Source organism: Misgurnus anguillicaudatus, unplaced genomic scaffold, assembly GCF_027580225.2.
Source record: "Misgurnus anguillicaudatus unplaced genomic scaffold, ASM2758022v2 HiC_scaffold_26, whole genome shotgun sequence".
Lineage (NCBI taxonomy): Eukaryota > Metazoa > Chordata > Actinopteri > Cypriniformes > Cobitidae > Misgurnus > Misgurnus anguillicaudatus.
In genome coordinates, this window is record NW_027395276.1 from 3,875,634 (window position 1) to 3,899,598 (window position 23,965).

Genomic DNA, 23,965 nt, shown 5'->3' on the forward strand with positions numbered 1-23,965 from the left:
TCCTTGTTTCAAATTATTATTTCATGACATTGTAGAAGTGCGGAGTGACAAACTGCGATTCTGTTGTCATGATGAGCTAATTCAAAATAATCATACAGATAGTGTGAAAAATGCTTATCTGCTGATACCAATTATAGGCAGATATATAAACCCATTCAACAACCTTCTGTGTTTCTCAATATCTCAACTTTATAATATTTGCAGATTTATAAGATTATTAAGATTTTTACGTTAAATTCACTAAGTCAAACACAGATACAGATGCTTGGCCAATACATTGCAAACATGTAGTAACAACACTCTGTAGCTCAACTGCTAAACTGAGTTGATAAAAATGTAGCTTAAATTCATGAAATGACTAAATAGTGCCAATAAACAGCCATTTAAATTGAAGTCAGAGAAGGCTTGGACCCGAAAATGGTTTGCCTTAAGTTAACAAGCGCATTACATTTTAATATATGGAACCTAAAATTGAAAGCAACAAAGAAAAATTCCTAATATCAATCTCTGGAAAAGACCTTTTAAAATTCCATGATATTCCAGAAATTTCATGTCCCATGGCAACCCTGTTTTGATCTCATAAACCTCCCAGATGGTTTCTCAGACAGATTAAACCAATACTGAACTGCATCTCACGTTCGGACAGGATTGTTCTCGAAATCCTCTCAACTTAGCAACGGTGAACCCACTGAGAGATAAACACTGAGGTTTTTCATAAGCACGCTGCGGGGAAGACGCCGTCACACACAGTGTTGTTTAAAAATAATTATCGCCTCAAAATGTTTTCAGCTTGTGAAGTTGAGTTCTCACATTTCGGTGGTGAATAATCTGTGTGCATCATTTCCAAAAGCTAAAAGTAAATTTTCTAACAAGTATATTTTTGAACAATTAAGATTTATCTTTAGATTTGCATTGTGACATTGACAAATTATAATCAATTGATAATATAATTAATTTAAAGCCAATACCACCATGAAATCATTTTAGGGATTAGCTGTGTCGTGTTGCGCAGATTGGTGGGGTGCGCTTAGGAAGTGCCTAAGCACGGGTGCCGCCACAACCACAATAACTAAATAAACCCACACGATCATCGTTTTCATGATCGATCATCAATGCCACGTTCGAGTACTCGTTCCCATCCCTAGTTTTTATGGGTTAAATATGAATGAGTTGATGTTTCTGTGTAGCTCGGTGGTAGAGCATTGCAGTAGCAGCACAAAAGGTCTGAAGGGTTCGAACCCAGGGAACACTCATACCGATAAAATAGCTTGTATACTTTGTAATGCACTGTAAGTCCCTTCGGATAAAAGCGTCCAACAAATTGCGTAAATGTAAGAAAAAAAACTTGACAAAACACATGATAAATTAAATGAACTCACAGCATCGGCCACTCCGTTCTGTTTTACTGAAACATCCTCAGGTTCTTCGGCTTTAACCTCTTCTGACATCTATACAGAGAAACACACACAACATTGTGTTATAATGTTTATCTATAATTGACTGATGGAGGGATGTGTTGTTTTTTAAAGTACAAAAACAGATGATCATGCAGGAATAATGCTCAATGCAATGATGCTAAACTAGCAACATAAAAAACACAGCATAATTTTGTTTTCATCTTAAGTTACATCATATAAACTCAATACAAGCTACAATCAGTTTGAGTTAGTTGTTTCAGCACTGCTTACTTCCCTCCTATCCCACTGAGAACATTAGAGAACCTTCAGATGTTTTGATGATGGTAAATCTTGATTATAAGATTCAGTCTGATCATCAGTAAACAAGACAAAAGCACAAAGCCGAACAAACAAAAGGTGATCATGTCACACACGCCTGTTGGAGCTAAAGATGAATGATGATGTCACACTATCACAAAACCTGTGATGTCATCAACAATGATGGGCAGAACGATGGTGAGGTCACGAGACATCTTCAAAAAGAAGATTTAAAGATAACATTACCTGAGTCCTGATCTCACAGTCGTCCTCAAAGTCTGACTAAAATCATCAAAGTTGGTATAAGAGAGTAAGATATATTATACACCAACAACCCAAAACACACAAAACCTGTTTTAAAAAAAAATACTATTATTCTCCTAAACCCATGAAACATTTTAATAGCACAGCTTTCTTTCTGATTTAAAAACCTTTCAATAGGTAGTCTGGATATTTTAAAGAGCAATAAAATACTGATGACGTTTTGTTATGCGCCTGAAAGAACAAACTAGGGCTGTAACTAACCATTCTTTTCATAATCGATTAATTGGATGATTATTATTATTTTTAGATCAATCGACTAATCGAATAAAAACATAATATCTACTCAATTACATTTTTCACTTATTATAGCTGAATAAAACACTAAATTGGCCTCATTGTCCGGTTAATCATCACATTATTTTACTGTCACCATGTGACTCCGGCTGCCCTGTGCTGCAGCTCGCCTTGCTTTTAACCAAGCTGGTCACGGTGTGAAATGAAGCGCTTGATTTTATGAGCGTGCGTCTCGTGCTGTATGCAGAAGACTTCATAAGCGCACAGCTCGCACAGTGGTGTGGGAGCATGTGACGTCACAGACCCACTATATAATAATGAAATTCATTTTTATAATCAATTATTATCGATTTTATGCTACCCTAAGAAATACATTATGTCAGCTCTTAAAGGTGGGGTTCATGATCTCTAAAAGCCAATGTTGATATCACCTAAAAAAAAACACCCCCTACCCCGATAGAGACAGAGCGCAGTTATGCTATTTGAAAACCACGCCCACCGGGTGGAAAACATTGACTCCATGTGACAAGGTGTACAGCTAACAAGCTAAAAAACCCAGAAAAACCTTTTTATAAGCTGTCGACCACAAAAAATGAACGCCCACTGGAGGGAAACGTAATTCTACTAATAGAAGTACTATGAAAAGTTGCCAATATCCACTTTTGTGTCTTTAAACGCTTGTTTTTTTGGGGTCGACAGCTTATAAAAACTTATTTTTGGGTTTTTGGCTTGTTAGCTGTACACTCTGTCACACAGCAGCTTTTGGGCATTATTCTGTTTTTTTGTTATAAGCCAGAAATGACCAGGAGGCAGCCTCACGCAATACAAAGTCAATGGAGACGGATTTATTGTTTCCCCCCCGGTGGGCCTGGTTTTCAGGTTATGGACTCTATAGAACCTGGACCTTCTTTTGATAGACCCGCCCCACACATTCGCAACCCATGCAACGATGTCGGTTAGTAGACACGCCCTTTCCGCTGATTGGCTACAAGTGTGTTTTAGTAGTCGGCCCGACTCCCTTTTCCAAAGTGTTTTTCAGATATTGTGCACTTAACCTTTAATGGCACACAACTCCAATCTGCATGTCATGGGGTCTTCAGGGGTTTACAAAGTATTTCTATAGTCACATGAAAAACTTAGTTTTTCTCTCAACAGGTATTGTTTCAGTATAGTGAAAACTTGTATTTTGTTATAAGCACCTTTTGCACTTTTGCCTCCCAATGACACATCACTTTTGATAAAAGCGTCTGCTAAATGCCAAAATGTAAATGTAAGGTTGGTATTTTACAAGGTACAAATTAAATCACGTAATACACAAACACATACACATGGACATACACACACCTCAGACACAGTTGTGTCATCATCACAAGCAAAGTCTGTTTGATCGCTGTCTGTCTGCTTAATTCAGGAAAGTTTCCAAAACATCGCAGCAGTAAAAGAAGAAAATGAAAGTGAAAAGGTTAGACGTGATGTTACTCAGGCTGTAATGTCACGTATGAAAAGCGATGGATGTGATAAACATCAAGTGAGGATGTGACTCAAAATGAAGAAAAATCATCAAATGTGAACTCTGAACTCGATCATATGATTCAGGCATGTTTGGTGCTTCATGCACAAAGACACAATTTGCAAACACAATTTCATGACAGGCAATTTGTACATATTTTAATTCATATTAATTTGTACAACCACATTAGTACATTTTTGTACGAGTTGCTGACTTTGGGGGTTAGGGGTGGGCTTTCATTATAGTTTTTATTTTTTATAATCGTACATTTTTGTGCATTTTACTTTGTACAAATTTATACGAATCAGCCAACTTGTGAAATAAGTACAAATTCCTGTAAAACCAGGTTGGATTTGCCTTTTTGAAAATCTCATGGATGAGATGAATGAAACAGCATGAGATCAGAACAGTAGGCGTAAAACTCGTAACACTTATATGAACAGTCAGACGGGCCGCAGTCGTCACACACCTCCTCATCCGAACTGTCCTGAAAGGTTTGCGTGAGCGTGGTGCTCAGAGCCGTCGCCTTCGGTTCCAGATAGCACAGACACAGCGCTAGCGGGAAGGAAAGCGTGAGTGCGTACGGAACGGAGAAAGACGTGGAAAGGAGGAAGAAAAAGATGAAGAGGAAACAGGGAATGATGGAGGGAGATTTAATGGGCATGAAGTGATGTAAACTCTCGGGCAGAAAACGCAGTTCTGTGAGATCTGGGAAGGTCAGGTATCCGTCATCGTCCAGGAGCGAGGAGAGATCGGGCAGGTGCAAAGAGAAGGAGAAGAGCGTGCCGCCACCTGCGCGCTTCTGATCGAGTCTCTGCTTGCGGGCGGACAGCAGGAGCGCTCGCTCCTCCAGCAGAGCGGCTTTACGATCGGCACGGGCCTGACGCCGCCGGCAAGCAGCCGTGGTTTTGGCCGGGCTGACGGAGGCGGCACGCTGCCGGTCGCTTCCCCTACGTCTCCGCCGAACCTTTGTGGATGAGACGGGTGAGGAAGGGAGGGAAAGTTCGGAGCCCAGCGGACCGGAAGAGTACATACACGGCTGATGACGTTGGTGTGAGAAACAGAATGGTGAATGTGAAGGGAAATTTGAGACAGTGTGTCAATGTGGTACATGATCAAAAGAAGTAAGAAAAGTTGATTAGTAAAAGTACAGATGAACAGGTCAGTGTAAAATACATTAATGAAACCCTACTGAGATCCCTAACTAAACATCTTTCAATCCTTTAAACAGAAACCAACCAATCACAGTTCGGCTTTGCTTTCATGTGGACGTTGTGCAATCTTGCAATCTTGTGACGTCCAAACTTCTGAAGTGTTTCCAATTTTGTGCCTTCTGCATCACACATTCAGCCAACGTGGCCGTGATGTCTGAGATTAATAGACTAGAACAGTGGTTCTCAAACTGGGGTCCGGGGCCCCCAGGGGGGCCGCGAGATGATGCCAGGGGGGCCCCAGTTTTATAACGTTTTATAAAATATATTCATTTATCATGAATTCTGTGTAATTAAACCTAAAATATAAGGCTACTTACCAACAGCACTACTTTGTATAACTTAATATGTTTTGTTTAATTAAAATGTTTAATTTTAGAACAGTTTTTGTCATAAATTTTCTTTGGGGGGGGCCGCGAAGGAATGCACCGTACACAAGGGGGGCAGCACACGGAAAAAGTTTGAGAACCACTGGACTAGACAAAGCAAATTATAATGCTACACAAAAGATTCTGTACATCTATGGAAGGTTATTTCTGCCAAATTAAAATTAATTAATTAAATGATAAAATAAAAAATGGCAAAATATTTCCCAAAATTGTAAATTAAATGCTAAAATAAAAATGTAAACATAGAATTTAATTATTTCATTTTCAATTCTGTAATTGATGATTTGAGATTTCATCTTCCCTATAATCTCGAGGCAAGACTGCCAATAATAAAATTAAAACGCAAACTTGAAAAGAAATCTGTAAATACACTTTTAAAAAAGGCTTTTTATTCATGCCCATGCAATAATTGTGCCAAAAATCTAATTAAAATGTAAAGTTCATTTTTAATTTAATGTTATTTTTTATTAATAATATTTTCATCTTATATGCAAATTCTATGTTAATCAGTGGGTGGGATTTACTTACGCAAGTAAATGAACATTGGCTAAAGCAGAGTTGCAAACTTAGTAACTTTTTTCTAAATTTAGGAACTTTCAGACCCATTTAGACAAACCAGTTGGATTTTATTTTTTAATTCGGCAGGGAAGATGCATTATCACCTTGAAAATTTAATTTTTATTTTAGCATTTACTTTTCAAATTTGGGAAATATTTTGCGATTTAATTGTTTCATTTATTTAATAAAGTAATTTTCTGTAAACCGGGGAGTTTTACCTTAGGTACAGAAGTGGGCGGGGCTTGTTCTGATTCATCCAGGCTTGTTTTACTCTCCTCCACAGAGTTCAGCTCTTCTGCTTTTTTCTCAGGGGTTTCGACATTGATGAGGTCTTCTGTTTCAACGGGAGGCTTTGAATTCTTCACATTGTCATGATTGATCATTGCTGGCACTGATGACAGAAAAAAAAAATAATTATACCATTATAAAGTTTACTCAGACCTCCACGCGGCTTAGAAGCCTGATAAAGTCTTAAATAAAAAGTGTTGATAGCATCACTTTAGAGACGACAGAAATGGCACATAATTTAAGTCTTCAGAATTTCTAAAATGTAGACTACGTTCACACGGTCAGTGTTCAAGTAAAAAAAAATCTGCAATATATAGCATCGTATTTTAGTTCCGCTTTTCCGCTTGTGAAAGTAAAAACAAAGATAGATTGAACCATAGTGATGGACGTAAATGTCAAAGATTGCGCTTTCCTTATTAACAGAAAGCATTATTTTCGTATTGGATGCAATTTTATCCGTCCGTTGTACAAAATACTAAACCCAACACTCAGATGTGAATCAGTATGTCTTTAGGGCAGTTTACATTATAACGATAACAATAACTATCACGTCAACTATATTAGCATCCACCGGACAATAACTTCATGGTAATTTGCATACTTTGAAGTTCAAATATATTTGTTTTGCTGTCAATGGTTTATCATTTATCAGTTGGGGGAAAAAACTTTCAGAAAGTGATCTCAATGATATCGTTTATTGTATCTTTATCGTTATAGTTGTGGTGAGAACTTTGCTACTCTCTTTAAAATAAAACCATTTTTAAAATTATACTTTTATAGTTAGCATTATAATGTGACCGGCCCTCCGTTCACACAGTGGGGCTTCGCCATAAATATGGTTGAGTCCCAAAAATGTACGGGTGCAAGTTTGGTTTGAAGAAGGCAGTTGTCACTCCCATGAATAACAAAACTGCATGAACACAACTGTATTAAGGTGTGACAACCACGTTCTGCTGTGTGAACGTAGCCATAAAGTATTTGATTCCACAGAAGTACATGAAACCAAAACTACAAATCAACAAAAATCATTCGGCTCCCGTGAAAGGTTGTAATTTTATTATAAGTGGTCCATACCGTTGTCCATGCTGAGCGTCACCGTGTGCCGTCTGCTGTTTATGCGCTGGAACTGAGGGGCTGGACGAGCGATCTGAGCGCTCGCTCGACGCGTCTGAGCTTGAGTTCGGCCGCTGTAACGAAACTTTGACCCCAGTGTCAGGAATCTTTTGGGAGGAGCCTCAGGTGACACCAGTCTGAAAAACACAATCATCACTATGAGTTAGTTTTCTCTCTGAACTGATTCCCTATAGGCACCGAAACATTTTATTAATAATTTTCAGGGCATAAATAACATTGCTACCAAGTAAAAGGATAATTTTTATACCATGTGACCACTGAAGATAATGACTGAAACTCTTTCTCTCTCACCTGAAGAAGGTGTGATGTTCCACACAGACTTTCCACAGTCTCTTTGCTGCTCTGTGATTGGGCAATTTAAATCCAATTGTGCTTTCAAACTGTTCAAGCTAAATCAAAAGAAAGCGATTGTTTTCAGATTATTTAAAGTGTTAAATCATTTACTTGGCCTTTTCTTTCTGCAGCTGATTTACAGAACATTTTTCTCATAGAATAAAAGTGTATGATGATCTCAAACCACTGTCATCTCACCTCTCCAGGCCGGACTTTGATGTAGAAGTTGTTTCTTTTGTAGGAGATCTTGAGTATTTTTGGCCAGGCGAAACGGTTGATGCGTAGTTTATCTCTGTAAATGAGGAGACCGCTGGCACAAACTCCCAGCATGATATCCACACCCTCCGAATCCTGAACCAATCACAAATCAAACACATCAAATTAGTGATGCACCGATGTATCGGCCGCCAATATTTATCGGCCGATTTTTGATGAATTTGAAACTATCGGCATATCGGCAATAGCACGAGAAAGGCCGATACCGAATGGTTATTAATTAACTGCATAAAGAAATCCATTATATGTAAAAAAACAAGTTAATGTTGTTAATAAAATAAATGCTGAATAGCAAAAACCACCTTTGAAGGTTGTCATGCTGTCTTATTATATTTGTTTTAGCTTAAAGGCGGAGTCCACGATGTTTGAAAGCCAATGTTGATATTTGAAATCACCCAAACAAACACGCCCCTACCCCAATAGAATCTGGACCTTCTGTTGATAGACCCGCCCCACACATACGCAACCCGGCATTTGATTTGATCTGATTGGCTATAAGTGTGTTTTGGTAGTCGGCCCGTCTCCTTTTCCAACGCGTTTTTCAAACATCGTGGACTCCGCCTTTAATTTGTGCCTCTCTTATTATGTTGGTCAGTTGAATGTTAATTAGATCCAATCCATGTTCAGTAAAAATAATTTGATGCAGAAATAAACTAGCAAATAGACCAACTGTATAGTATTGTATACAAGTCTTTAATATCGGTATCGGCCTCGACCAGAAGTTGTCTGTTTAAATCGGTTTAAATCGTGCATCCCTACATCAAATACATCTCCATTCATTCAACAACTTTATTATTTCAGAGAACACACACACAACACAAATTTATCTCTTCCACACACACACACACACACACACACACACACACACACACACACACACACACACACACACACACACACACACACACACACACAAAATACCCATCTCACACACACACGCAACACCCGTCTCGCATGCAGACCATAGACTGTCAAAAAAAGATGGACGACACAACGTCGCCTCCCTCCATTGTAATGAATTGCAGCCAAAAATGTCCGACTATGGTTGCTGCCATGTTACGTAAAAACGTCAGTTTGGAGCCAAGGCATGCACAGAAGGAATCGTCCGTGGACCCCCACCAAAACGCTCGCGCCCCCAATTCAACCACGCCAATCATTACAGACATGCCCCGTTAACATTAAATTACTACCTAAAATGAAACTAAACACAAAAATGAACACTTGAACATATATCAGCATGATAACAACTACCCGAAAGTACCAAAACCATCTTTCGGAAACTTTTATTGGAAGTGTAAATATTTATTTTATTTAGAGCAGAGTCCCATTCGTTTGAATGGAGAAGGCGGGGTTTATGACTTGTACTGCAGCCAGCCACCAGGGGGCGATCAAAGAGCCAGCGGCTTCACCTTATGAGGCACATGATGACTTATGAGGCACATCCGATACAGACGCAACACCCGTCTCGCATACACACAAAAACAACAGTCTCACACAAAACACCCGTCACACCGTTCACACACGCAGCACCCGTCTCATACACACACGCAGCACCCGTCTCATACACACACGCAGCACCCGTCTCATACACACACGCAGCACCCGTCTCATACACACACGCAGCACCCGTCTCATACACACACGCAGCACCCGTCTCATAGACACACGCAGCACCCGTCTCATAGACACACGCAGCACCCGTCTCATAGACACACGCAGCACCCGTCTCATAGACACACGCAGCACCCGTCTCATAGACACACGCAGCACCCGTCTCATAGACACACGCAGCACCCGTCTCATACACACACGCAGCACCCGTCTCATACACACACGCAGCACCCGTCTCATACACACACGCAGCACCCGTCTCATACACACACGCAGCACCCGTCTCATAGACACACGCAGCACCCGTCTCATAGACACACGCAGCACCCGTCTCATACACACACGCAGCACCCGTCTCATACACACACACAGCACCCGTCTCATACACACACGCAGCACCCGTCTCATACACACACGCAGCACCCGTCTCATACACACACGCAGCACCCGTCTCATACACACACGCAGCACCCGTCTCATACACACACGCAGCACCCGTCTCATACACACACGCAGCACCCGTCTCATACACACACGCAGCACCCGTCTCATACACACACGCAGCACCCGTCTCATACACACACGCAGCACCCGTCTCATACACACACGCAGCACCCGCCTCATACACACACGCAGCACCCGCCTCATACACACACGCAGCACCCGCCTCATACACACACGCAGCACCCGCCTCATACACACACGCAGCACCCGTCTCATACACACACGCAGCACCCGACTCATACACACACGCAGCACCCGACTCATACACACACGCAGCACCCGACTCATACACACACGCAGCACCCGACTCATACACACACGCAGCACCCGACTCATACACACACGCAGCACCCGACTCATACACACACGCAGCACCCGACTCATACACACACGCAGCACCCGACTCATACACACACGCAGCACCCGACTCATACACACACGCAGCACCCGACTCATACACACACGCAGCACCCGACTCATACACACACGCAGCACCCGACTCATACACACACGCAGCACCCGACTCATACACACACGCAGCACCCGACTCATACACACACGCAGCACCCGACTCATACACACACGCAGCACCCGACTCATACACACACGCAGCACCCGACTCATACACACACGCAGCACCCGACTCATACACACACGCAGCACCCGTCTCATACACACACGCAGCACCCGACTCATACACACACGCAGCACCCGACTCATACACACACGCAGCACCCGACTCATACACACACGCAGCACCCGACTCATACACACACGCAGCACCCGACTCATACACACACGCAGCACCCGACTCATACACACACGCAGCACCCGACTCATACACACACGCAGCACCCGTCTCACACACACACACTCAGCACCCGACTCATACACACACGCAGCACCCGTCTCATACACACACGCAGCACCCGACTCATACACACACGCAGCACCCGTCTCATACACACACGCAGCACCCGACTCATACACACACGCAGCACCCGTCTCATACACACACGCAGCACCCGACTCATACACACACGCAGCACCCGATTCATACACACACGCAGCACCCGTCTCACACACACACACTCAGCACCCGACTCATACACACACGCAGCACCCGTCTCATACACACACGCAGCACCCGTCTCATACACACACGCAGCACCCGTCTCATCCACACACGCACACAAACCACCCGTACCTTATCCACACACCCGTCTCGCATACACACGCAACACCCAACTTGCATACACACGCAACACCCGTTTCACATACACACGCAACACCCGTCTCACACACACACACATAAAAGCGGTCAGTATGACTCAGCAGTAGAAACATTAGAGCTCTGGTTTCTGGTGAAATGATAAATACACGATCATGATTGCAGGTAAACACACAACGAGGATGAAGAATCTGTGCTGCACCGCAGTGTGTGCAGTTGTAATGCATAGCATCTGCGCTGACACACAGAAACCTTCATCATCTGCCCAACCCTGATGCAGTCACAGATACACACACAATACATCAATAATGACCACACACACACACAACTGACCTTCACAATGTCCACACACGCATGTGTTGGCAAAAACACCTATGAAACAAGCAAACCACACGTGCAAGCCGCAAGCATCTTACCTTCTCCTGCAGAGCTGCAAAGAGCTCAAGCATTCGGCCTATCAGCTGTGAGAGTGGAGGAGGGGCGAGAAACAGAAAGAGAGAGAGATAGAGAATTGTGTTGGGCTACAGGAGCCAATCAGAATTAAGATCTAAAATGTGCAATAACTGCAGTGAGTGAGTGAGAGAGAGAGAGAGAGAGAGAGAGAGAGAGAGAGCGCACGTGCGAGAGAGCGAAAGAAAGAGAGAGAGTCTCTGGTTCAAATGTGGCATAAAAGGCAGACAAAATAAAATAATATTAATGCATCCGAGGCCATGCATTAAACAGATTTATTACACGGCACTCCATATTGCTTGATTCTGATTGGCCAGTTGTGACATTCCAAGGTATGTTATGAGATAACAACCACTGAAAACTAATTACACAAAGTAACCCGGATGCTCAAAATCATTTTGACAGGTATAGTTTAATATCACACAAAATTAAATACAACTGCTTTGCGCCGGGTCTAGTGCTTCCACGAATAGTCGACGTAGTCAACGTAATTGATGATGAAAATTTGTCGACAGTAATTTTTTTAGTCGAGGAGTTGCATATTTATTTTTCTCCCATCTCAAATAGCTCAATGTAATTCACCTCCACACCAGTCTGTGCGCGTCCTGCTGGTTAATCTGCTATGCTATCATCTTTCTTACCTCTCCCCCTGCATTCACTGGTTTGATTTTGAAAAATGGCGTCAGGTAAGTCTATGGAATTAGGAGTCCGAAAGCTTCCAAAGTATGAAAGTATTTTCAGCCAAGTTGTGATAAAAGAGTGGTCCTTTACACTGTGCCAAACGTCGCTGGCTTATTAAGGGAGCACAACGACAATGCATGAGCATCTCAGACGAAAACACTCGGGAGTTATTGACGATGCACCCATAGAGAAGAATAGACAACGCAAGTAACTGTTATATGATTATTAATGAAACAGCGAGCTAGTCCGTGCTGTTTATGAACTCTTTTGAGAAGTACAATGACTGTCTTTGGATGTTAAAGGCACGATTAGTGTTTCCCATACATTGATTTGTTCGTGGCGATCCGCCACGGAATCAACACTGGCTGCCACGAATAGATTTACATTTTTATTTAACTATTTTAAACGGCTCAATTCATTGTTGCGAGTGCTCAGCGCGTCTCTCTCTCTCACGTTGCGTGCAGCGCCTCGACAGCGCACGCCTCTCTCTCTCTCTCTCTCATGTGTCTCAGTTTTTATAGTACGTTCCTCCGTATACTTTTTTTTTTGCATAAACGTCAACATTCACGGATTTTACGGATAAAGACGACTGATCGAGTTTACATGACTTGAAGAAAGATTAGCAGTTGTGTGAGTCTGTGTGCGAGCCTTCTCCCTCCCCATGATGCTGTATGCCCGTGCACGTGTCTGTAGTCTGTGTAACAACAACAACAACAGTGTATTCTCTTATATTTCTGAATTTGCACCGAATTGTCTGCGCTATATCACGCGCATTTAAAATAAAAAAATGGCTCAAAACACAACAACAATTATGAGAAGAGCAACAGCAGTAAAGCTTAAATGTAAATGTATGGTGATTTTGTCAGACGATGTTGCAGATATCTAAATCAGGATTTTAGCAGCAGTTAAAGGAACAGCTGGTTGGATTAAACATAAGGTGTAATGGGTCGTGTTTAGTCACTATTTTATAGTCTACTCGTTTTATGTCTGACAACAGAACTGATAATATTTAAAAATAGCATTCAGTTGTGTTAAAATGCAATATAATGTGATAGATCAAAGAGTAGAAGTGAAATATTTCATATTTCTGTTAAGCAACTACTTTGCACTGGTAATTTATATTGTTTATTAGACCGGTGAGTTAAAAAAAATATGGACACAATGAAATAACAAGCACTTGAGTTTTTTTTAAAAACTAGTCGTTTAGAATAATCGACTAATTGAAAAATGAAAAAACTAAAAGCAACAACCAGCTGCATAACATTATCACTTACTTACCACGGTCATGGGTAAAGTTATGCCTGACAACAATGGTAAAAGCACTGTACTATAACCTTTACGAAAATTAACCATGTTTTTTGGTGTATTGATTACCATAGGCAAAACCATGGTTTTTAAACACTGACCATGATATTTTGAAACCATGGTTAATTTTTGTAAGGGACAGCTTTGTGTCAAAATGCTTTAGCTCCCTGAAGGTTTAAATGGTACGAGTTTCTAAATTTGATCTTTATAACAGCAGGAGGAGTAGATGTTTATCAGAGGAGCAGCAATATAGCAGACAAGCAAAAGCCAAAACACACACACGCACACATGTTTGAGGTCATAATAAACTTCAATTGATATTTCACAAATACAGACAAACACACACAGACCATATTAACACGTACACATTCTCCTCTCGTAAAACACACGCATTGTGTCAGTCTCATAAACACACGTCATACACACACATCATACCTTAGCATGATGCAGATCGACTCCGTACATGGAGAGTTTCTTTGCGTTTTCAAGGAACAAAATCTCGGCCTCAGCTGGCGTCATTCCTCTACACAAACATAAAAACACATACAAATTACTGAAAAATAAACCTTTTACACTCAACATGTCAGAACAACATACACATCAATGTTCTCATAGACACACAGAGATGCTGATCCCATCATGAAATCCAGAACTAAAATGACAGGAATACTAAACTAACTGGAATATTTGGGCAGATGAATAGCTGGGCTTCAATCACAATGATTTTATGCGCATTTTGTAGTATTGCATAAGAATCGAGTGATGGAACCAATACATTTCAAATAAAAATCCCAAAAAAGTTTATACGCTTGCTTGAGGTGGTTTTTGACTTATGCAAAAAAGAAAAGATGTGAATAATGGGAGATGGAAGTGCATTTGCAGAATAAATTCTGATGTAGTGAACATTAAAACCCATGGCATTGATCGTCTAGCTGTTTCCGCTGTCGTTGTCTTTACCATATATGTGGCTCGACATCATCGTAATGCCCTTGCTGCTAGTGCCTGCAACAAAAATTCTGCATTCCTTCTTCGTGCACAGCATTCAGATTGGCAATTACAAGCTGCACTCTTAATAAATTTATTATAATCATAACTAAATGCAGTCCTGTCTCCATTTTCTAAGTGTGCCGTCGTTTGTTAATACCACAGTAATTCGATCAAACAACTTGATTGAAACGCACCTAATTAGCATTTGTTTGTTTTACTTTTTTTGCACGTTTGGATGAAAACTCAGCTTTGCAGTGAAATTATATTTAAAAAAAAAAACACAAGTAAATACTTAACAGATTGTTTACAAATCAGTTCTGCGTTTAATAAAACATTGTAAGCAACATTAAACAATCCACAGTGAAGCCCACAACATTTTAGTGACTTTTATAAATAAATCCTTTGGCTTTGCAGTTAAAGACTATCATAATTAAACATGCAATACAGATCTCAATACACACACATTAGTGTTTGAGAATATTAATGAACAAAGCAGATCATTGTGGGTCAGTCAGATACGCGCTGAGAGTTTAAGTGAGTCTTTGTGAATTTAGACATTCATTGATTTTAAACTATTCACCCAGTATAAACCCAGTTACACAGAACTAGACACAAAGTCACATTGTGCTGTATGAAGAGATCTGTCTGTTGCTCAACATCAAAATGCATTTCTTTAGATGATGATTTATCACATCACGCGTCACAACGTCTTCTGTTTAAAATGTAGATTAATAGTGTGTGTTGTAACACTTGGTAGATTTGGTTTGATAACTCTGGTGCGATTGCTCAGTTGGTGCGGTTTATTTGAGTAACGTCCCATTCACACCATCAGCGACTAACAGTAGCAGAGCGACATAATCTCATGCAATTCAATGGAAGCTTGACGACTTCTGGCGACAATGACCATTGGCGACAGGAAGTGGGCGTGTCCAGCAACGAGTCAAAGTTGAGAAAATTTTTATTTTATGCAAATGACAACATTTTCAGACCGAGTACCAATGAGAGCAGAGCACTGGAGTTTATGTTATCTGTGAGAGTGCTTTACATCCAGTTTTATGAACGAATCAGGTTGTGACCTTATTCTTATGCCTTAAGGTTCAGTTCACTGTTAAAATTAGGGATCGACCGATATGGATTTTTCAGTGCCGATTAGGGATGGGCATGATTAATCGACGATCGATAATTGATCGTTAAGAATTTAGTCGATTACGTTAATTTGTTATTGATTAATCGAATACTTTTTTTATCTAATGCAGGTTGCGTTGCCTAGCGTAGCGCGTGTCTTGAAGCAATTAAATGAATTTCACTGTGTGGCAGCAATTCAACATTTTACCACCAGGGTGCAATATTTGACACCATACTCCGTTATCTGTGACCTTCCGTTTTGATTGCAAAAAAAGAATCATGAAGAGGTCATGATTTTTTGGGAACAAATGAGGTCTCTTTTTAAGAATGCGGCTCGCAGCTGCAGGTTCCACTGCTTTAGAGCACCGCATATTCAAGCGCATATATGTTCCGTTTGTCTAACTAAATGTAGTTTAACTGTTTGCCACAAGTTGATCTTGTAATAAAGGTCTCATGGAGGAAAACATGCTGTATTTTTGTATTTAACATTTTTTAATTATAAAAGTTAAATAATTATTTTTTATTATAAAAATATTAATGATTAATCGATAGTCGATCGTTAATTCTCCCGACAATCGACTAAAAAAATTTAATCGAATGCCCATCCCTAGTGCCGATGCCAATTTGGGTTTCATCAGCCCTAGCCGATGACCGATACAGGCTGCCGATTTTCTTGAGCCGATATTTTAAGCCGATACTGATTTTGCTCACTCAATTTACATCGTAAAACTGACACAATGATGATGCCAAATGTTACAAGTCTCATTAAAAAAAAGTTACATTTATTGAACTTAAAAAAAACTATATTTAACAAATAGTAAAACAGGTGAGGGTGCTATGGAACCATCTTTTGATGTTGTCATGGAAAGGTCGGTTGATTTTAGTCACATGACCTGCAATCGCTTGCGGCTTCCATCACTGTCTGTAAATAATGCCGGAAAAAAATCGGCAAACACTGCAGCCACGTATCGGCCGATGCCGATACACATAAAACTCGCAAATATCGGCCCGATATATCGGCCGGCCGATATATCGGTCTATCACTAGTTAAAATGCAAGTGTGAACGCTGGGGGAAATTTTTTTTTTTTTTTTGGATCCAAGTGAACTAAACTATAAGTGTAGAATACAACCGGTAGACAGTCTGCGTATCTGCGTCCAGTGGCAGCAGTATAAAAGTAAGCAACATCACATCCACAGACGTCATAAGCTGGCTTTCCATCACACTGATATTATGTACATTTTGAAGTATCATATAAAAAAAGTGATGGAAACACCAATTTTCGAATAAAAATCCCTGAAAGGATTAGTCAATTTTCTAAAAAAAATCCAGATAATTTTCTCACTACCATGTCATCCAAAATGTTGATGTCTTTCTTTGTTCAGTCGAGAAGAAATTATATATTTTTTAAACGAAACCATTCCAGGATTTTCAAAGGTTCAAAGGACTCCCAACCGAGGCATAAGGGTCTTATCTAGCGAAACGATTGTCATTTTTGGCTAGAAAAATAAAAATTATGCACTTTTAATTCAAAACTTCTCTTCTTCCTCCAGCTGTGTGATGAGCCAGCGCGACCTTATGTAATTGCGTAATGACATGGAAAGGTCACGTGTTACATTTGCGGAACATTTTAAACAATAAACTGACACAAAGTCATTAATTAGTATCATTCCACATACAACAACATCGGAACGGTCCTCTTTCAACACACTTGTAAACACTGGGGCGGAGTTTCGCATACCTCACCTGTGACCTCTTGACGTAATGACGTATTACGTGAGGTCGCACTGGCGTGTCACAGGACCGGAGCGAGAAGAGAAGTTGTGGTTTAAAAGTGCATATTTTTATTTTTCTTGCCAAAAATGATCGCTTTGCTAGATAAAACCCTTTTGCCTTGTTTGAGGTCGTTTAGAGTGCTTTGAAACTGCAATTTTAAACTGCATTAAAACTGTTAAGTATTGGGGTCCATTAAAGTCTATTAAAATGAGAAAAATCCTGAAATGTTTGTTTTCCTAAAAAAACAACTTCTTCTCGACTGAACAAAGAAAGACATCAACATTTTGGATGACATGGTGGTGAGTAAATTATCTGGATTTTTTTGAAGAAAATGGACTAATCCTTTAATTTGCAAAAAAAAATACTCTAACTTGAAGTGGTTTTTGACATTATTGCGAAAAATGGAAACACATTTGCCGAATAATTCTGGCATCGCGAACAAAACCCATGTGACTGATCATCTTGTCTTTATCATATATGGGGCTCGACATCGTCGCAATGCCCTGGCTGCTAGTTTCTGCATCAAAATTTATTTTTAATTTTCCTGTACACAGCATTCAGTTTGACAATTACAAGCTGCGCTGCTAGTACATTTATAACCCAATCAAAACAAAATTGGGCAATCCTTGCAGTCCTGTATCCTTTTTTAAGCATGCATTGTTTTATTGGGTTACCAATACCATCGTCATTCACTCGAACAACTTGATGGAAACGCACCTAATTTGCATTTGTTAGTTTTTTTCCCACAAATTTTGAAAAGATTCACTTCACGTTTCGATGGAAACCCAGCTAGTTCACATATGAAGTGCTGATGTGCGTGTTGGTGTAAAACTCACTTGTAGCTGCGGTGTAGCTCCATAACTTTCTCCTCCAGTTCTTTGGTCTGGTTGGGGGCCAAACGCACATCGCTGATATAACCGGGACCCTGGACATCAGAGTCGTAGTCACCCAATTCAGACTGAAGCGTGTAGGAGCCCAACAGCACGTGAGTGGCGAAAGAACACGGTAACCGACCGGACAGCACATCATCCCTCAGCTGAAGACACAAAAAGTACCTGAGAGACACACAAGAGACGCTTTACATGTGCATATCATTATTCTGCTGTCACGAGTGTCTTTAAATGCTGGAATAGTTTCTACAAAGAATCTGATTTGAAATAAATAACTGGAAAACATTTCAAAGAGACATCGTGATCTGATCTTTATTTCATAACACACACTTAATGAATCATGTTAGATAATGTCACACCTGGTGATGTCTTCAGACAGCTGTGCTGGATCAGGTGGATAAAACTTCACACCGAAGGAAAGATTGCAGTGATCAGCTGAAAAAACACACCAGCATTTACTGTCAGAACATCAGACAACAGTGACTAAAAGAGTTTCAAATCTGTTTGTGATAAATGACATACTTCTAATCTGTTTCTTCATCTCTTTGGAGAGGTCAAGCCAGCTCTGTAAGAAGAACAAAAGATTTGACTGTGTTAAATGCATGCAAAAACATATAAGACACAAATTAATAAATGAAGAGAAGCAGAAGGTAAAACCTTTTGGCCTTCAGCATCCTTGTACGCAAGACCAAAATAGTCCCCCTCCAGAAGATTCAGATGCTCACAGACTTTATCAAACACCACCTGGCCTTTAGCTTTTCTCTGTGGATGAAGAACAGACACAGAGGTTTATTTACTGAAAGATGAACAAAGGTCAAAACACACTTTGATGGTAACCATTGACTTCCATAGAATTTGTTTTTCCTCCTATGGAAATCAATGGGTACCATCAACATCATTTGTGATATATATTTATTTGTGTTCAACAGAATAAAGAAACTCATACATGTTTAAAACAACATGAGGTGTGAGTAAATGATGATAAAATGTACATTTTGGTGTGTAGCGTTGCGCAGACTTTAAAGGAATAGTCTACTCATTTTCAATATTAAAATATGTTATTACCTTAACTAAGAACTGTTGATACATCCCTCTATCATCTGTGTGCACGTAAGCGCTGGAGCGCGCTGCGACGCTTCGATAGCATTTAGCTTAGCCCCATTCATTCAATGGTACCAATCAGAGATAAAGTTAGAAGTGACCAAACACATCAATGTTTTTCCTATTTAAGACGAGTAGTTATACGAGCAAGTTTGGTGGTACAAAATAAAACGTAGCGCTTTTCTAAGCGGATTTAAAAGAGGAACTATATTTTATGGCGTAATAGCACTTTTGGGAGTACTTCGACTCGCCTGAAAAGTCCGCTCCCCTTCTCCCTCTCATAATGGGAGAGGGAGGGTGTTACTGCGCCGAGTCGAAGTACTCCCAAAAGTGCTATTACGCCATAAAATATAGTTCCTCTTTTAAATCCGCTTAGAAAAGCGCTACGTTTTATTTTGTACCACCAAACTTGCTCGTATAACTACTCGTCTTAAATAGGAAAAACGTTGATGTGTTTGGTCACTTCTAACTTTATCTCTAAATGGTACCATTGAATGAATGGGGCTAAGCTAAATGCTATCGAAGCGTCGCAGCGCGCTCCAGCACTTACGTGCACGCACACAGATGATAGAGGGATGTATCAACAATTCTTAGTTAAGGTAATAACATATTTTAATATTGAAAATGAGTAGACTATTCCTTTAAAATTCATTCAATAGGAAGTAGCTAGAACTCTGCCATCTCGGCCTGTACTTCAAATTCATGAGTGATGCCAGAATTTTGTGCTGTGTATGGATGTTAGGCCCTATGCACTAGCACTTTGCACTATATTTAGAACAAGTAGATTTTATTAATATCAAAACGTAACATTTTCTCTGGACTTAATGCTAAATACATGTCTGACCATTGAATAAAACTAGAAAATCGCATTCATGACGATTTATGGTGATTTTATTTCCATTACACATTTGCCTACATTGACGCTGATGCGTTAAAGAGGAGGGGCTCCCCTGTTTCAAGATGGCGGCTCTATTTGACGCATTTGTTCCAATAAACTGCCGCAGCCACCTAGTGTATATATCTACGATAACTTTCAAGCTATTTAAAAGCCTAAAAAAATTACTGTCAGGAAATACATGTACATACGCTGTTATGATATAACATTTATCAACTACAGGGGACTTCTGAAAATATTTTTCAGTATTAATGTTTGGAATACATGTATGCTCAACGTTTAGCAACATGCTAAAGTCAGAAACAGTTTGGGGTGGCAAATTTGTGTTACAAAACAAAAGTCTCATGTGTAATTCGCTAGTGTGAATGCTCACGTACCTCCAGTGTACAGGTGAAGTCAGCGCCGTCCAGCAGTGTGACTTTACACTCCATGTTCTTCAGTCTGTGATTCCAGGACAATCTGCTCCTCAAAGACTTCTAGGAAATGTGCTTGTCGTCTCAATGTTGCTGGTGTGCTGGTGAAGGGACCTCTGATTTGTAAAGCTCCTGAGACGCAGCAAATGATGACAGACGTTATGTTACTGTGTCAGGAAGTAAACAACTAAAAATATCCCAGCTAAACAGGCATTTAGTTGTTAGTAAACAGGATAATTTATTAACATCATAACCTATCCTTTCTAAGAAGTTTTAAGTTGGAATAGCAACAACTGGAGCAGAGGTAATGCTGAGGGTCAGTTATGGGTTATTAGGTCACCTGGGGTCGTGTGTCCGGGCTGTTGCGTACTGAGGGAGAGATGTGATGTGTCCGCTTGAGGCCGGTGGGACGGTTCGCTCTATGTCTGTGAATGCTGCTGGGGAATGTCACACAGTCTGACGTCAGATGCCGTTTCCGTCTGCATGACGAGTTACACTGAAATCAAACACATATTTAATTAAACGTGAAAATTTGTGACCCACAACAACATGACACAAATCTTCTGCACTTAAACATTCAGTCGACTCGCTGGCATGTTAAAGACTTAATGCATCTTATATGTGCATAAAAGTTGTTAAATATGAAACCCGAAAGCTGATTTACACCCCATTAGAGATGCATTAAGTTTCACTGTCGTCATGGCAATCAGCCGCGCCAGTCATGCATGAGCAGCGGTAGCACATGTGATTTCCTGTCACAGTAAATCTAATATAATTTGAAACATGAGAGTCTGTTTAAAGTGTGGTGAATTTTGCACAGCATACTAATGACATTATATAAAGACATGCGATATCATCGACATCACTTCACAAAACAGACTGACACAGTAACACTCTCAATGCCCGTCTGAATGCTGATTTATACAACTTAAAGCATGCGATAATAAACCCAGTGCCTTTTCACTAAAATAAACAAAGTGTGTTAATGTCAAACACACAGGTTTATATTTAGAGATCTGTTTACTCTGCTGAAGTGTGTGCTTGGATCACTTAGCATCACCACTTTCTCAGATCACAGCACAGGTTTGTTGTCCAGCGGCCGAACTACGTGACCCCAAGTTTTACTTCTCACACCTGTATGTGATTTATAAACACAAACTTGACTTTCAAACTTCTGCATGGCTCTGTAAAGAACGCTGAGACATTCCTTCTGGTAGACGCTCAAACATGCCAAAAAATGCAGCGCTGCCAGGTGTAATAGAGATGATATAATAAACATGAGCACCAGGCCAAACATGCAAAAGTTATTAACTATAATAACATTGGAGTGAGAGCTGGACTTAAATTCAGGAGATAATACAGAATATATGAGTCACTAATGATGGACTAAACAGGTTTTCCATTAAAGGAATAGTTCTTCTAAAAATTTTATTTTGTCATCATATACGCACCCTAAAGCTGTATACATTTCTTTGTTCTGCAGAATACAAAGGAAGATATTTTGAAGAATGCAGATCTCGGGCACCATTGACTTCCATAGTAGGAAAAAATAAAGCCATGGAAATAGCTGTGCAATAAATTAATTATGATTTTCAATTTACATTTTTGATTGAAACAATTCCAAAAACAAAATAATTGAGGTACAACAATTATTGTGCAATTAAAATATAAATTGCATGCTGCTGGACCGATGTGTTTGTAAGGTTCTTTCAAGGCCCCGCTGCTTTGACACGTATAGCCTATTGCAACACTTACTTATTAAAAAGGTAAAATAAATGCATGTTTTCAAAGCCACTGAGTAATTGGGATTAGTGCAATTATGATTTTTACCAAAATAATCGTGATTAGGATTTTGCACATAATTGAGCATCCCTACCATGGAAGTCAATGGTGCCCCAGATCCGTTTGGTTGTTAACATTTTTAAAGGGGCCGTGGCACAAGACCTTTTTAAGATGTCAAATAAATCTTTGGTGTCCCCAGAGCACATATGTAAAGTTTTAGCTCAAAATACCATATAAATAATTTATTATAGCATATTAAAATTGCCACTTTGTAGGTGTGTGCAAAAATGTGCCGTTTTGGGTGTGTCCTTTAACCCTTTAACTGGCGCAGCCCTTTTTGAGTGGGGGAATGGTGAAAAGGTGATATATACACCTTTAAATTAATATAACTCTGGCATTTTTTTTTTGGTCTAGAAGACTAATTTTGGTTTTAATTTTGGTAATTTTTGGTTTTAAAGAAGACACTTCAACGTTTTTTAGGAAAGTGTCTGGAGGTGAAAATATTAATTTTTTTAAAGCAGTTTAGATTTATTTGTAATAAATAAAAATGCCATATAGCATAATTTTTAATACATAAAATTGTCAAAAAACTGAGGTTTGTGCTGGTTTGCTGCATACTTGTGGCACAAATGAATAAATTACAGTTACTGCATTATTATTACTGATAAAAGGTTTTGAAATATGAAAACTACATTCTTAGACCTTCCCAACAATATATAGTTTGTCGTGATAGATTAACATTTACATACCGCTCACGGGACAGCACCAATTAACGGGTTAAAATGCAAATGAGCGGATAAAGTGCAAACACTGATCACAATGATGGTTGTTCATTGCAATTGAAACTGAATTGTGCTGTCAATTATTTTCTCTTTTTCTCTCTGCACTAAATGCCAGTGCTGTGATTGGAAATTGCAGATTAAGGGGTGGTATTATTATAATAAGAGGTCCTTATGACATCATAAGGAGAGCCAAATTTCAGCAATATATTTTTCAGATGCTTGCAGAGAATGGTTTACCAAAACTAAGTTACTGGGTTGATCTTTTTTTTTTCATTTTCTAGGTTGATAGAAGCACTGGGGACCCAATAGCACTTAAAAATGGAAAGTCAGATTTTCATGCCATGGCCCCTTTAAAAATATCTTCATTTATGTTAAGCAGAAAAAGGACATTTATACAGGTTTGGAACAACGTGAGCGTAAGTAAATGATCACATAACTGAATTTTTTGGTGAACTATCCCT

General features: G+C 39.8%; 2 protein-coding genes across 3 annotated transcripts in view; both read right to left on the reverse strand.

The window, feature by feature from the left end:
- LOC129443216 (E3 ubiquitin/ISG15 ligase TRIM25-like) overlaps nt 1-23,965 on the reverse strand; it is a 112,980-nt gene that overhangs the window by 31,964 nt on the left and 57,051 nt on the right. The window lies entirely within an intron of this gene.
- Nucleotides 1-23,965, reverse strand: part of LOC141362433 (band 4.1-like protein 3) — a 40,845-nt gene that overhangs the window by 14,410 nt on the left and 2,470 nt on the right. Inside the window, exons 2-16 of one of the 2 annotated variants that reach the window (XM_073864498.1) lie at nt 21,281-21,436; nt 20,905-21,072; nt 19,189-19,293; nt 19,054-19,096; nt 18,891-18,966; nt 18,478-18,696; nt 14,190-14,277; nt 7,895-8,047; nt 7,655-7,752; nt 7,304-7,479; nt 6,160-6,332; nt 4,253-4,822; nt 3,618-3,674; nt 1,962-1,997; nt 1,380-1,448 (exon numbers count right to left, since the gene is read on the reverse strand). In XM_073864498.1, the coding sequence (XP_073720599.1) occupies nt 1,380-1,448; nt 1,962-1,997; nt 3,618-3,674; nt 4,253-4,822; nt 6,160-6,332; nt 7,304-7,479; nt 7,655-7,752; nt 7,895-8,047; nt 14,190-14,277; nt 18,478-18,696; nt 18,891-18,966; nt 19,054-19,096; nt 19,189-19,293; nt 20,905-20,958 (1,917 nt within the window). In that variant the 5' untranslated portion in view covers nt 20,959-21,072; nt 21,281-21,436. Of the gene's footprint in view, nt 1-1,379; nt 1,449-1,961; nt 1,998-3,617; nt 3,675-4,252; nt 4,823-6,159; nt 6,333-7,303; nt 7,480-7,654; nt 7,753-7,894; nt 8,048-14,189; nt 14,278-18,477; nt 18,697-18,890; nt 18,967-19,053; nt 19,097-19,188; nt 19,294-20,904; nt 21,073-21,280; nt 21,437-23,965 lie in introns of those variants that run through there. The other variant, XM_073864499.1, reaches the window with a different exon arrangement.